This window comes from Pleurodeles waltl, chromosome 2_1 (genome assembly GCF_031143425.1).
Source record: "Pleurodeles waltl isolate 20211129_DDA chromosome 2_1, aPleWal1.hap1.20221129, whole genome shotgun sequence".
Lineage (NCBI taxonomy): Eukaryota > Metazoa > Chordata > Amphibia > Caudata > Salamandridae > Pleurodeles > Pleurodeles waltl.
Window position 1 is genome coordinate 570063897 of NC_090438.1, and position 15627 is coordinate 570079523.

The 15627-nt window shown below is 43.9% G+C and overlaps 1 protein-coding gene across 3 annotated transcripts in view; it reads left to right on the plus strand.

The window, feature by feature from the left end:
- The window catches only part of GOLGA4 (golgin A4), a 758002-nt gene extending 748828 nt beyond the window's left edge, over positions 1-9174 (plus strand). For all 3 annotated transcript variants that reach the window (XM_069215119.1, XM_069215129.1, XM_069215138.1), the window contains one exon: positions 8449-9174. Coding sequence is in view for 1 of the 3 variants with exons in the window: in XM_069215129.1 (XP_069071230.1) it covers positions 8449-8472 (24 nt within the window). In the remaining 2 variants the exon portion in view is untranslated. The remainder of the gene's footprint in view (positions 1-8448) is intronic.
- The last annotated feature ends 6453 nt before the right edge of the window (positions 9175-15627 follow it).

The following is a 15627-nucleotide window of genomic DNA, read 5'->3' on the forward strand; positions in this document are numbered from 1 at the left end:
AATTCACACCTGGCCCCCTCTCAGATGCTCCCTTTCACCAGAGCTGTTCTGGACACATCACAGTTTTGGGCCTATCCTCCCGATCAGCAAGTCTGGGATATTCAGGCTACAATTCCGATATGTTTCAGCCTCTATCCTGCGTTTCAGTGAGAATGACTCTGAGGCTGCTGGGCACCATGGCCTCCTGCATCCTGTTACTGACACATGCCAGATGGCATATGCAGGCTCTGCAGTGGGACCTGAAGTTCCAGTGGGGGCAGCATTGAGGAATCTTGCCGACATGGTCCAGATCTCGGAGGGGACTGCAAAAGATCTGCAGTGGTGGCTTTTGAATCAAGATTGTGTCAAAGGTAGATCCTTCTCCCTTCCTCAACCAGAATTTACAATAGTGACAGGCACGTCACTTCTGGGCTGGGGCACCCACATGGGAGAGGCGGAGATCAGAGGCCACTGGTCTCCGGCAGAGTCCGGACTCCATATCGACCTGCTAGAGCTCCGGGCAATCAGACTTGCGTTGAAAGCATTCCTTCCCTCTATTGAGGGGAAAGTGGTGCAGGTGTTCATGGACAACACCACCGCCATGTGGTACTGCAACAAACATAGCGGTGTGGGGTCCCGGACCCTTTGTCTAGAGGCGCTGTGCCTCTGGATATGGCTGGCACATCAGGGCATTTCTCTGGTGGTTCACCATCTGGCAGGCTCGCTGAACGCCTGAGCAGACGAACTCAGCCATCGATGCATAGTCGATCACGAATGGTGTCTCCATCCGGTGGTGGCGCAAGGCGTCTTTCAGCAGTGGGGAGAGCCTTTGTGAGATCTCTTCGCCTCCGCAGAGAACGTGCAATGTTTGCAGTTTTGCACGTTGAAGTTTCCAGGCGGTTCTCGCTTGGCAACGCTTTTCGTCTTAGTGACGCTCAGGCCTCCTGTACGTCTTTCTGCCAATACCACTTCTTCCCAGAGTTCTAAAGAAGATCAAGAATGACTGGGCCCAAGTCATTCTTGTGGCTCCGGACTGGGCACAATGAGTATGGTGTCCAAAGCTATTGATCATGGACACAGATCCTCTGATGGGACTGCCCCTTTTGGGGGATCTTCTGTCACAGCAGCAGGGGAGGGTTCTTCACCCGAACCTGTCCAATCTCCGCTGCCTTGTTTGGAGATTGTGCGGCTGCAGTTGACAGCTTCTGACCTTCCACCCGAAGTCTGCAATGTTATCTTGGCAGCCAGGCGTCCCTCCACCAAAACGCTATACGCCTGTTGTTGGCATAAATTTGTGGCATGGTGCATGGACAGCTCAGTTGATCCTCTCTCTGCCCCTCTTTCTGAGGTTCTTCTGTTCAGTCTTTCCTTAGCCCGTTAGGGTTCTGCTTTGGGCACTCTTAAAGACTATTTATCAGCTATCTCAGCTTTTCTTACATTGCCAGATCAACCTTCTCTTTTTAAGTCCCCTATTGTGGGGAGATTCCTCAAAGTCTTACTTATTTGTACCCTCCCACTCCATTTATTATGCCTCAGTGGACCTCAATCTTGTCCTCACTTACTTCATGTGTGCACAATTGTCTTCTGTGGCTCCTTACCCCCAAGAATGTCTTTTTGGTGGCTATCACCTCTGCTCACAGAGTGAGTGAGTTCCAAGCTCTTTCTTCGAAGCCCCTGACAAAGTAGTGCGTAGCACAAGGGCCTCCTTCCTTCCCAAGGTTGTCAAATCTTTTCACGTGGGCCAAGCCATCACTTTGCCTACTTTTTACACACCCCAACACCCTTCTCATGAGGAGGAGAAACTTCACCGTCTGGATCCAAAAAGAGTGTTGGCTTTCTATCTTAATCGCACTAAAGATTTCCTGGTGGATGATCAACTCTTTGGGTATGTGGGTGCGAAGAAAGGGAAGGCGGTGCAGAAGCATACCATCTCACAATGGGTGCTTCTCTGCATCAAAATGTGCAAAGCTTTGGCAAATAAGCAACCTCCAGAGGGTTTATGTGCTCACTCAACCAGAGCAACTGCTGCAACCACAGCATTAGTATGCAGAGTTCCTGTCCTGGACATCTGTCAGGCAGCATCCGTGGGCGTCCTTGCACACGTTTACTAAACATTACTGTTTGGACAGTCGGATCCACAGAGACAGCTACTTTGGTCGTTTGGTCCTGCAGGACTTTTTAGTATGTTTTGGTTTGCAGCCCTCCTCCGAGGATGGTATTGTTTGGGCATCTATTCTAAGGTAAGGAATCTGCAACTAGAAGTCTCTATCAGATGAACAAGTTAGTTACCTTCGGTAACTAATTATCTGGTAGAGACATATTCTAGTTGCAGATTCCTTACTGACCCACCCATCCTCGCTGCTTGCGAACTGATTTCTAGGGACGGAGATTCCCCTTTTAGGGCCTTAGCTCTGGCGCACCACTTCAGTGTTCTTCATGGCTCCGCGCTTTATTGTGGAAAGTCGTGAAAAGAAACTGACGTCACCGCACTGAGGCTGCGCCTGTATTCGACACCAACGTCATCACGGCACCGACGACGGACGCAGAGTCGGCTGACGCCACCTAACGGGGCGCGTAAGGGTACTGCTCGAAGAAAACTCTCCGGATTCAGTCGACTCCTGGGGGAATCTGCAACTAGAATATGTCTCTACCAGATAATTTGCTACCGAAGGTAAGTAACTTGTTCAACAGTCTCTAGAAATGCGTGGCTGAAATTTACACTGTTTAACTACCTGCACCAAGTGTACTTGACCCTCAAGCGCATGAGGCGCATGTATCGAAGTGCATCGTCTGAGTGCACACGCTGTGCAGGAATATCTACAGGGAGTGCAGAATTATTAGGCAAGTTGTATTTTTGAGGATTAATTTTATTATTGAACAACAACCATGTTCTCAATGAACCCAAAAAACTCATCAATATCAAAGCTGAATATTTTTGGAAGTAGTTTTTAGTTTGTTTTTAGTTTTAGCTATGTTAGGGGGATATCTGTGTGTGCAGGTGACTATTACTGTGCATAATTATTAGGCAACTTAACAAAAAAAAATATATACCCATTTCAATTATTTATTATTACCAGTGAAACCAATATAACATCTCAACATTCACAAATATACATTTCTGACATTCAAAAACAAAACAAAAACAAATCAGTGACCAATATAGCCACCTTTCTTTGCAAGGACACTCAAAAGCCGGCCATCCATGGATTCTGTCAGTGTTTTGATCTGTTCACCATCAACATTGCGTGCAGCAGCAACCACAGCCTCCCAGACACTGTTCAGAGAGGTGTACTGTTTTCCCTCCTTGTAAATCTCACATTTGATGATGGACCACAGGTTCTCAATGGGGTTCAGATCAGGTGAACAAGGAGGCCATGTCATTAGATTTCCTTCTTTTATACCCTTTCTTGCCAGCCACCCTGTGGAGTACTTGGACGCGTGTGATGGAGCATTGTCCTGCATGAAAATCATGTTTTTCTTGAAGGATGCAGACTTCTTCCTGTACCACTGCTTGAAGAAGGTGTCTTCCAGGAACTGGCAGTAGGACTGGGAGTTGAGCTTGACTCCATCCTCAACCCGAAAAGGCCCCACAAGCTCATCTTTGATGATACCAGCCCAAACCAGTACTCCACCTCCACCTTGCTGGCGTCTGAGTCGGACTGGAGCTCTCTGCCCTTTACCAATCCAGCCACGGGCCCATCCATCTGGCCCATCAAGACTCACTCTCATTTCATCAGTCCATAAAACCTTAGAAAAATCAGTCTTGAGATATTTCTTGGCCCAGTCTTGACGTTTCAGCTTGTGTGTCTTGTTCAGTGGTGGTCGTCTTTCAGCCTTTCTTACCTTGGCCATGTCTCTGAGTATTGCACACCTTGTGCTTTTGGGCACTCCAGTGATGTTGCAGCTCTGAAATATGGCCAAACTGGTGGCAAGTGGCATTGTGACAGCTGCACGCTTGACTTTTCTCAGTTCATGGGCAGTTATTTTGCGCCTTGGTTTTTCCACACGCTTCTTGCGACCCTGTTGACTATTTTGAATGAAACGCTTGATTGTTCGATGATCACGCTTCAGAAGCTTTGCAATTTTAAGAGTGCTGCATCCCTCTGCAAGATATCTCACTATTTTTGACTTTTCTGAGCCTGTCAAGTCCTTCTTTTGACCCATTTTGCCAAAGGAAAGGAAGTTGCCTAATAATTATGCACACCTGATATAGGGTGTTGATGTAATTAGACCACACCCCTTCTCATTACAGAGATGCACATCACCTAATATGCTTAATTGGTAGTAGGCTTTCGAGCCTATACAGCTTGGAGTAAGACAACATGCATAAAGAGGATGATGTGGTCAAAATACTCATTTGCCTAATAATTCTGCACTCCCTGTAGATCAGGGGATGAAGTGACGTACAATCTGACCGATATCAGAGGCACACAGATCACTAAGGAACGTGTCCCTTGTCTGCTTCTTATGGAGCTTTGTTGACCTGGCTGTCGTCTAACGAAGTGCCGCATTGCATTGTCCTGGAGGGCAATGGCGAAGCCTTGCATTCTAGACTGGCTGCGAGATGTGAAAAAGTGGACAGATATGGAGATTTATTTGCTGTCTGCCATTGATACAGAGGGGACGAAAGCATAGCTGTGATGCCTGGAATGTGTACTTGAAATTGGTGGAAGCCAAATCAGGTGTGCAACCGCCCTTGAATAAACATTTTGGTTTATGCCACTTGTGTTAGCTGATCTGTTTGTTTCATCGGGGGTGAAGACATACTGTGAAGATCTATATGGGGCGGGAGACCACAGGCTACGACGATGGCCCATTATACACAATACTATAATATGACTGTATCCGGACAGTTTGCATGTGATGGTTGTTAAATTTTTGGTTTAATACTAAAACCTAATACATGCAGAACAATGTACTTGACCAGCCTCTGCGTTGCAAGGGCACGGTTCCCCCTCAAGGAGTGTATGTTTATTAGAGGTGGCCATTGGCACATGACGATGGTAACAAGCTCAAGTTAACTGTTAAACCCAATAAAAACTGAGTAAAAAAAAAAGTTACATGAAAGATGGTGGTGAAGCCACCAGATTGTAACAGGTAAAATACGACAAAGTTTATAGGTAGCCAAAGTACATTTGTTATGTACCATCAGATTTTTTGAAGCATATGGGAGCCATGTAACTTTTGCAGTAAAGACAAGAAAGTGGTAGATTTATTGCAGGGAACACTGTCGTTTATACATATATTGATAATGCTGCAGTAGTATAAGAAGATAGAAGAGCCAACCACTAGTTACTTTATACAGTGGAAACAACAATTAGCTACATCGTGGCCCTAGACTGGATGCAACTACGCATTTGTACACTTCAGCAGGGTCTGCAGCGAATACAGAATACATTTCTTTATTTTAAAAAACAGTGTAGGGCAGACAGCCAACCCCTCTGGAGGACAGTAAGCAGACCATGCAAATGGAGCGGCTGATGTTGGCTTAATTCTCAAACAGGCTTCTTGTTTTTCATAATAGATCATGATTACCCTTTAATCATCGTTGGCACCATTCAGGGTTACAGTAACAGATGATGTTCAGTGCAACATGTTACTGTGGCTGCTCATGGTTTATTCATTTGGGCAACCAGTGATGTTGGAACTTTTCAAATGGAATTTATGTGAAAATCACTGTTAAAGTCTTGTGGCAAAACTTTCATCCACAAAACTTGTGGCTCCCCCATTCTATTTAGAGTCAGAAGCAGCGCCGTGTTTGTGATGTCAACAACCTTTGCCCAACAGCTTGCCGGTCAATGGGTAAGCCATATATCAGGTCATTGTCTGCCTTATTTATGTAGACAGTCTGATGTAAATTTCTCAGTCCCATTTTATAATGACCTCCGTCTGCTTTGGAATGCAGATCTGATGATGCCAGTATTTCCCTGGCACCTTGGGAGCATACATTGAACAGGGGCGTAGCTTCAGGAGGGGTGTTTGGGGGTGTTACATCCCCCAATAAATGTATTTTCTAAAGAATACTTTTGCTTTCAGTCAGTTATGGTGAGGTGTCTGTCGGGTTACACCTGGTATTTATGCACACACACACACACTGACAAAAACATGCACACATTTCTGTTTTGAAAGCTCTAACAAATGCTCATTATTTGACAAAATATTTTTTTCCCTCACTTATTACTTCTACCAATTTGCATACCTCTCCCTTTCCACTGCCTCTTGAGCCCCTCATGTGCCCTGCTTGTCACGTAATGTATTTTGGCATTATGTGCCAACGTCATTGCTGAGAAATCTGAAGCTCACACCCCTCCCAGTCTCACTGACCAAGCTACGCCCCTGACGTTGAATGACAATGGTGCAAAAAACTACCAAGTTGTAAGAATTAGGTTTTCTAAATTACAGTAAAACACTTTCATACCCTGCTCTTGCTGGCTTCGACCATTGCCTGGCTGTGGCAGAAATGAGGGTCCCACACCTTCAGCTTTGCTCTGAGGGTCCAGCTTTTGTGAGGCGTTTGGCAGGGAGAAGAACATGGATTCATCCACACATCCCAACCCTGTGTTTCCAAATCCCTAACCAATGATGCCTTTGTTGCTGGATGCCTGTATTCAGTGAGGTTTCTGCTGCTTGATAGCCACAGGCTCAAGATTTTCAACATTGTAACTGCAAGGCAAGACGATAGAGTATTCCCTTCCTGGTCTGCTCAGAACATTCCTGTCCTGCCACTGCTCTGTCCCACTTCTTCCTCTCCTTTCCTTCTACTCTTGCTTAAAGGACATATTGGCACTTTTGTGAAAATGGCCTGGACATGTTATTTTCTGTCACTCAGCAACTGAGCAAAAAACAAGGGGGGACCTGAAAGCCAGCACATGCTTTTTGTGGTGGTAACTCTGCCCATGCTGCCTGCTGCACTTCATGGACAGGGTGTCAACGGGAACCGTTTATGCCACATGTGTCTAGATACAAATGCATAGTCACAGCTTTCTTATTCTATTTTAAAGTTTGCAAATGCTGGTTGAACCTTCCTTTTGCAAATGAACAAGCCTCAGCTCCCCAGTGATGAATTTGTCTGCAGAGTGTTTGTAAATGGACCTTCATCATCCATTTTTGTTCTTAAATAGCAATACTTGTTTCTGGTTCCATTCATTTCATTCACAATACTGAATATAGGGTCAGATATACGAAGCATTTTACAGCTGCAAACACCTTCTCCTAAAATGGGACTGTGATCCCTTATCGATTCAGTATGTTGAAGAGTTGTGTTTTAGATACCCCTTCCAAGTAGTGAGTAAGTATGTAATATATCTATGTTTTACAATTGAAATGTTGAAAAGTTGCAGACTGCTAAGTTATAGTCTTAACCCATTTGCAAAAGGGAAGAGGTCCCTTTAGGGCCCCCTACACATTGAGAATTTGTTTTAAAAAATTGCCGGAAAGTAGGCAGTTGCCCAGGGAACCACTTCTAAGTCTCAAATAAAGTTATAAAGAAAGTAACGTTTTTTTTTTTTAATGCAATACAACTTCCCTTTAGTAAAATGTATTCTATTTATTTAAAAAATAAAAATAAAGCGTTAATTGAAAAATGGTTAGATGTGGTGGTATGATGACCACCTACGAAGCCACCATCCCTGCGATGGCCTCCAATCGGAGTGAGTGAGAATTTGCTGCCTACTTCAATAATATTCATGAGGTAGTTTGGATAACTAGCTACTCTGAATGGAAATATTACAAACTGACCTGGGTATAGAAGTTGATTTGTAAAATTCTTTACTGGTTACACGAATAGTGGTTGCAAATTCCATAGGTAGTACATCTAGCCCTAAAAGTTAGAAACAGGACATTTGATGCTCACAGTGCTCTTTAATGCAACAGAAACATGAGGAAAAAGATCTGAATACATTTTGCATATGGTGAGGATTGCTTTTAGCTCAAGTGCAATCAATACAGTATTTGTTACATATGAAACCCATGTTTTAATTTACTGTTGTTTGCAAGAGTTTGTAAAGCTATTGTGAGGTAGATTTGTTTTCCTCTTAACAAGTAGTGTATTAATGTTCCAACATGCCTTTATGCCTCCAAGAAAGAGAATAATGAGGATTACATAATCCTTTGTAGAATTGTACTCATTTTAATATTCTTTGATCAGTTGCACAATCACAGGATTTAAAGACTATAATTAATAAGTTATGACCTTGATAATAGCAAAATGTGCCGTTCTCTTTCAAGGAATTATATTCTTATGATTTATAAAGTGCCAGAGTATCACCATAGCTTCACGAAGGGCAGGAATACCACGGTCATCCAAGTAATATAGTATTAGATTTGACCAGACAAGTGGATTTTCTTTTATGCAATATGGACAACCCTTGGCATCAGGAGGCAGTTCTCCTTTAAATGATGTATTAATAGTATTAATAAGTGTCTTATTTTTTCAATGCTAACTATTTTTTCCTCAAATTTTCTTTGTAGTCATGGCTTCGGACTTCAACTTGAGGATATTTTTAACACTGATATACTGTCATCAATACTACTTAGAAACCAATGGGTTTCTTTTCTTTTTTGTTTGAGAACTGACTATGCTGTGTGTAAGAAATACCTTCTGCACTCCACGGTCTTCCTAAGATGAGGTACCAAAGGAACGAGCGTTATGGACACAGAAGAGACTGCCTTTAGTGACACAAAGGGTGTTTGCCTTCATAGTGACATGTTTGGTGTGTTTTATGCTGTTAAACCTCACTATGTATTTTATTCTAAGGAATAGGGTATTTAATAATTAAAATGTCTCATTAATTTACTTTGCCGCCAGACTGACAGTAGCTCTTAAAATATGAATTTAATGATTTATCTCTGCTTTTTAACCTTATTTGTAAGATTGGATAACGTGCAATAATTGTGTGAGGTGATGGTTTCATTGATTTTCTTTTGGATTAGACAATTTAATTGACCCTGGACTCCTTTTCATGTTTGATAGTTTCTCAATGACTGATTCTTTAAACTTTTAGAAAAAATGAGAACCTAAATTGCAGTACCTCAATTGTTTACTCTACACTTTTGTACTTATATTTTCCAGAGATTGGTTACACTATTGTAAATTGTAAATAGTTAATAAATAATTGTATCATATGCTGCCCTATACCTGTTACAATGTTGATCTGGGATACAAAGAGATAAATAAAATTTTATTTACTGTACAAATCCTGGGTCATATTGATTTGCTACATGGTGGGCCTATTGACTAAGTTTCCTCATTCTACCATCTCTTATCTCGTCTAATCTTTCCACATATTTTTATGGTTTAAATCTTTATTGCTTTTCAGAAACAACAACATAGAATGTCAGATGATTTAAATTACTCAGTTATCTACCCAACAAAGTTCCCTAATCATAAAGCAGTTGGCAAAAGCTAGAATGTCTTGCTATCCTGAGGTTCCCGTCCATGTCAAAACCAGTAAAAAAGAGGGCTGTTGAGTGAAGAGGTATGGCAGAAGTTCAAGCAGAACACACTGAAAAATGAGGGAAGTTCTTTAAAGATGATCTGCTTCTCCTACCTAATAGTCCTCTTAACTACACTCTCCAAGAACAGAAATTCAGGATCTCACACACAATATGCTTACGGTTTGCAGCATGTACCATTATAGATCACATGTTCTGCACACTGCTGCTGTCTTATCTAGCTCAGAACATTACAAGTTGCTTTTTTTCAAAGGAGACGTTTTGATTTCAAGGTGACTTGTGAACCTTCCACTAAAACAATAATTCATTCAGATACAATCGCCACATCACATTTTTTCTGCCATTGGTGTGGATGTGTTTCGACTGATATGTGATCTCTGTGTTCCAGAACAACTTTATAATTTGGATTTCAGATGATTGGTGCACTGATATTTGCAAGACATCAAGTATTTCACTTATGTCAACTACTTCCACACCAGACTCTAAGATGAGGCTGGGACCAGGTTGCTTTCAGCATAAAACATTTGGGGAGAGGATATGGAGAATACACCTTTTAAACTTTGCCCTCACACAATACTAAATTCTTGTGGTCAGGCAGCATCTAGTTTGTAATCTATGTCTTCAGAGGAATTTCACTGAAAATGCCTATTCAGTGTGAAACCTCCTCCAGTCCAATAAGACTATTTGGCACCAGAGTGACAAAAAGTCACTGTCTGCCATAGAGACTGAAGACGTCAACGATATTGACTCCGATAAGGGGGGGGTGTCCCTTCATTTTCCTGGAAGACCATCAGAAGCAGAACCCCACATTTGTGTTCTCTCAAGATTCCTACTCTGGAGACTTTGCAGTCCCTTTGATGAAACCTGCGCCCAAGTCTATAACAAAAACTATGTTCAGGCCTTGGTACAAGCTGTGCAGGCCCAGAGCCGCAACGAGAATGAGACACTCTCCCTACATATTCTGATCATCGTCCCTATTGGCTAATTTGAGCGAAGTCTCAGTGCCATAGCAAGGAATGGCCTCAAGAATGCCATGCCATAATGGATCTTCTGCCAAACAAGGCTCAAGAATCAACACCACCATTACAGTCGAGACTGTTCAATACTGAGAAACGTCTTTGATGCTGGAGGTCTCTTGAAGCTAAGGCAACTAGTTTTGATGCCAAGAGGGAGGTGACCAGCTAAGCGGTCGGAGGGCCACGAGGCCCACAGTGGCTACTCGACCAAACTTTGGTGGTTGAGGCCTTTTACTCTTGATGTCCCGGGGTCTCACCTACTTAGGGTCCCAATAAACTGGGCCAAGTACCCCTTCTGCTCTTGACTTGCATTTGTAACTGTGGTTAAGCTGTTAAGGCTCCTTGGGGCGGATGTAGATACAGGCCAAGTACCCCTTTGCACTTGACTTTCATATGTAACTGTGGTCGAGCAGTCAAGGCTCTCTTGGGGCGGATGTACATACAGGTCAGTAAACAGGACTCATAACTCAAAGTGCAACCAGTAAATCAGTGTCCAGCCTAATACTTGCTTTTATAAGAAAAATAAGTATTTCATTTCTAACTCTAAACATGCAAAGAAATGTTACACTCAAATGCAACACCTTGTGGTCAGGGCTCTGGGAGTTGTCAGACGAATCCCTTTCCCACCCTTCTTCGTATAACGTGTTCAGGGTTAATCCCCATTCACTTATGGCCACGTCAAGGAATGCAAACTAGTAGGCCATACTCATCCCTTTTGACCTTTTAGGAACTTGGGTACTGATTTAGATCTGGGTGGAGGGGAATACGCTGTTAAAAAATGTGATATATCCTGTCTGTTGTATTAGGATCCCGTTATGTCCTACAGGGATCGTAATATGGTGGACGGGATATCTGTCACATTTGTAATGGAGTATTCCCTCGCCCAAATTTGAATGAGGCTCTTAGTCAAAAGTGTTTACAGTGCAGCAGCACCATTTGCAGCGAGTTCCCCTGGGGCCAAACAGGCCCGGTTCATGGTTTATGTGCTCTTGGAGCACAGAAGATGCAGCGGTCACCTTCAAACACACACAGCTGCAAGTCCTGCACAATTCCCAGGGGTTGGGCTGTTTGCAGCCCACACTGCTGCATGACTAGTGCACCCCCTGGAGGCACACAAGGAGAGCAATAAAAGAACATTTCCGAGAGGGAAAGATCATCTCTAAAGCCAATATCCGGTATGCCCTTGATCCAGCTAATACTTTCTCTAGACAAGATAATGGAAGCATCCTGCTCCATCTTCATGAGTAGGTCCAGGTCTTAGTATTCCTTCCAGACGTTCAACAGCAGCCAGTACATCTGCCATTCGAAAACAGTACATATTCTACCCCCACATCTCATCCATCTGTGCTCCAAACTGATGCTGACACTGCCTAAGCTGTGAGCATCCAGTAGCATCAGCAGAAAAAGAGTTCCTAGACAACAGTACCAACCAAAGCAGTCCTCTCACAAAAGGCAGCAGCGAGTCTAACAGGGACACTCCTCCAGGACTGGCTACTGTACCAAATCAAGGGATGCCCAAGGTAGAGGCACATCTGCCAAGCAGCAATGATCTGATTGTTGGCCCCCTGGCCACCCAACACCCGTCGGGGTAAGACTGGGGTTATACTCTTCCCCTCAGCCCCATTGGTGCGTGCTCATGTGTGCTCTCCATCATTATCGATGGCTACTATCTAGAATTCTACACCACCATTTCAATTTACTACCCCGTCCAACCAGTATCAGCAAGGGTAACTTCAAGCAGCTGGTGGAGGAGGTACGCCCACTCCTTACCAAAGGCACTATGGACATTGTACCAGCACATCATTGGGGAAGAGGAGTGTACTGTCTGTACTTCCTCATTCCCAGAAAGGACAAAACCTTGTGGCCGATCCTCATAGCACTTCAAGATGAGAACTCTGCAAGATGTTATTCCACGGTTCAGTGCGGGAGACTATACGGCAACCCTTGACCTCAAGGACACCTACTTCCATATTCCCATACACCAAGCCTAACACCACTATCTCAGGTTTGTGGCAAGTGTAATTCATAACCAATTGAAAGCGTTACCTTTCAGGTCACTACAGTCACTGGAGTGTTCACAAAGTATTTAGCAGTGGGATTTGAAGAACGATCATGCCCAGTGCTTCGAATACACACAACTGTTCGCCTACTTTACCAGTTTTACAAAGTAAAAAAAAGTCACACCTCTGTCCTCAACAAATACGTTTTCTTGTGCAGCATACACTATGCAGCCACAGGGAAAGCACACCCAGTGATGAGAATCTGCTTTCCATTTACCAAACAGCGGATCCTCTGATAGTGAGAATGATCATAAAACTGTTGGTAATGAGGGTGTCAGGTATTGCCTTAGTTCTGAATGCTCTCTAAAGGACTGCCTTTTCAGAAAGTGCTCACAAGTGATTGAGAATTAGGAGTACCTAGGATGTGAAACTGCAGGGGTGCAACCAGGGCAAGCTGTTACTGAGCAGGTTGTTTCTCGACCCACAGCCACATATGACCATCCATACATATACCTCGTTTATGGAATGGGAAGCTCATGTGGACCCTCACAGTCCAGGGTCAGTAGTCCCCCAGCACCTGCTGCATAAGGTGATTCTCCTTTTCTCCCAGTTTAACTTCCGTTTTTGCCTTTACACGACTGGGCAGGACCCTCCCTCGCTGATTCTCCTTTTCTCCAAATTTAACTTCCGTTTTTGGCTTTACAAGACTGGGCAGGACCCTCCCTCGCTGATGCTACAGGAACACAGAGAAAATATGATCCCTCTGCCCCCATCACTGGACACGAAGGTAAGCAACCGGTATTGGCTGTGCACGTTGAGGGGGGGTGGGGTTCACTGCACATGTGCATGGGACCACTGCAGACATGTACGTCCGAGTATTTTTTTAAATTACTGTGACTAAATTACTGTGACATGCATTGGGGACCCTAGTGAGCCAGACACTGGTGGGGACACAATGATACACAACACATATAGAACACATACATAACTGTCGTTATGGGCTTAGTATTAATTGCCAAATGGATGCCGACACCACAATTACGGTACATTCACACTAGTCAACTGTGCTGATGTGTGCACATTGCAAGGGGACATGTACCTGTCATGTTGTGCTTGAGTTGTGTGTGTGTGAGTCGGTACGTGTATATGTGTGTGTGATGCGATTGGTAGGGTGAGGTAGAGGGAGGTGTAGTGGGTGATGTGGTTGTGTCAGTTTGTGTGCCACTTGCATATGGCGTGGATGTTGTGTTGTATGCAGAACTCAGGTGCATGTTGTTGTGTGGCGGTCGCTGTCGTTATGTGTGTAGTTGTGCTTGTGTGTGCATGTGTTTGTGTAGATGAATGTGTTTGTTGTGGTTGTATCGTATGTGGGTGCAGTGTCATTAGTATGTGTATGCTGTGTAATGGATGTATGTGTGATTGTGGCATGTATGTGTTGTGGTATAATGGCAATGGATAATGGTGTGTATGTGGTGTGTTGTCATGTGTGATGCTGGTAGACCCATATGTGAAGGTTAGACTGTGTGTGTGTGTGGCTTACCTTTTTTTTCCGCGGCCACTGGCATTGTCTGATGTCATTTGGGTCCAGCTATGTCTTCCCTCTGTCAGCAAACAGCCTCTAGTACAAACAGCCTCTAGTACACTGCCTGTTCAACTGTAATATCTAAATATGGCCGGTGGGAACCCACCTGCCTGACGACCAGGGAGAACACTCTGCCATGGTGGTCTACATCTAAATAGGCAGGTGGAAGACAGTCGACTTGGTGTTCTTCTTGGGTCTGCCGCCCCTTGGCGGTGCGACCGCCAAGATCTAAATCAGGCCCTATACCATTTATGGTGTTGTTCTCTGACAGGAGCACAAATGGGACGAGAGCATTCATTAACCTACATGGATATTAGGACTGGCTTGGTAGTGCAACTGTCACCTACATTTTAACCTACATCCATATTATTTTACTTTTCTTTGCTTATTCACACATACTAATCCCTTCCCACTATATCTACTTGCAGTACTTAACATTATCATGCAACATTCTTTTAAGCCAGACATATTGACAGTGCCAATGATTGTTCAGTCAGTAGAAGAAGCAAAGTGGTTATCAAAGTAGGCCAGTGTATACATGATTTATATGGAACAGTGTGATGTTATGAATGTGTGTGTGTGTGAGGGAGTGTAAGGGGTATGGTTGAAGATGGATTGGAGCTGCCAGGATATAATTGGGTCTGAAGAATGAAGTAGCCTTGAGTGGAACTGGATAAGACCAGAAACCTGGAGCTGGCTGGAACCTGGAGTAATGTCTGCTAGGAACAAGACTAGGGAGAAGAAACACATACAGAGCAACTTACAATACTAAGGGAAATGGCAAAGAAAATAATGAAGTACTGCGTAGTGTAGTGGTAGACTACCTCCTATAAATGAAAGTTTGTCTGGTCCGTGGAGAATGATCCATCTTTAACTAAAAGAGATCTTAAGAAGGTACTTCACAATTATTTGCTAAATTTTTAGGAGACTCCTGCCAGCCCTTATGGAAGAACAACACTCGGGGCACAGTCGGAGGTACACCTCGTCCACCCAATATTTTCACAAAGTGGACGGCGTCCACCCTGCCAAGTAGTTGTGCCGCAAAATAATATGCTCAATGCGTCTCCGTGTTTAAACACCACGACGCGTTCAGTAGTGCCTGCACATCGTCTGTTTTCCTTCTGAGCGGTAACGTACAGGCGGCAGTGAGGGGGCTTTTTTATTTTAAACTCGAGCTGGGAGCCAGCACCGAGGCCGAAGTTAAGTGGCCATCAGGCCTCCTTTTGTTCTCACTGGAAGTATTTAGAGCCTCACACCTACCTGCAAATGCAGTGCAGGGGGAAACAAAGGCACAGGCCTGTTGTCACTTCACAAGCACACGCAACTGCTTAGAAATTTGAATAATATTAACAGATTAGGTCCCCAGCTTTTAGTAATGACTAAGTGCGGGGGGGCCTGGATTCCAATAATGATTCAGTGGGGGTCTCGGGTTCCAGTAATGATAAAGTTGGGGTCCACAGAAGTCAAAAGGTTGGGAACCACTGTGTTACATAGAATAGTGATGGTTACAAGGTGTAGGAGTCGCATGTCCTTCATATCTCACTGTGCTATATTACGATTACTGTTTGTGAACTGCAAGTAACTAAAGGAACTCCAT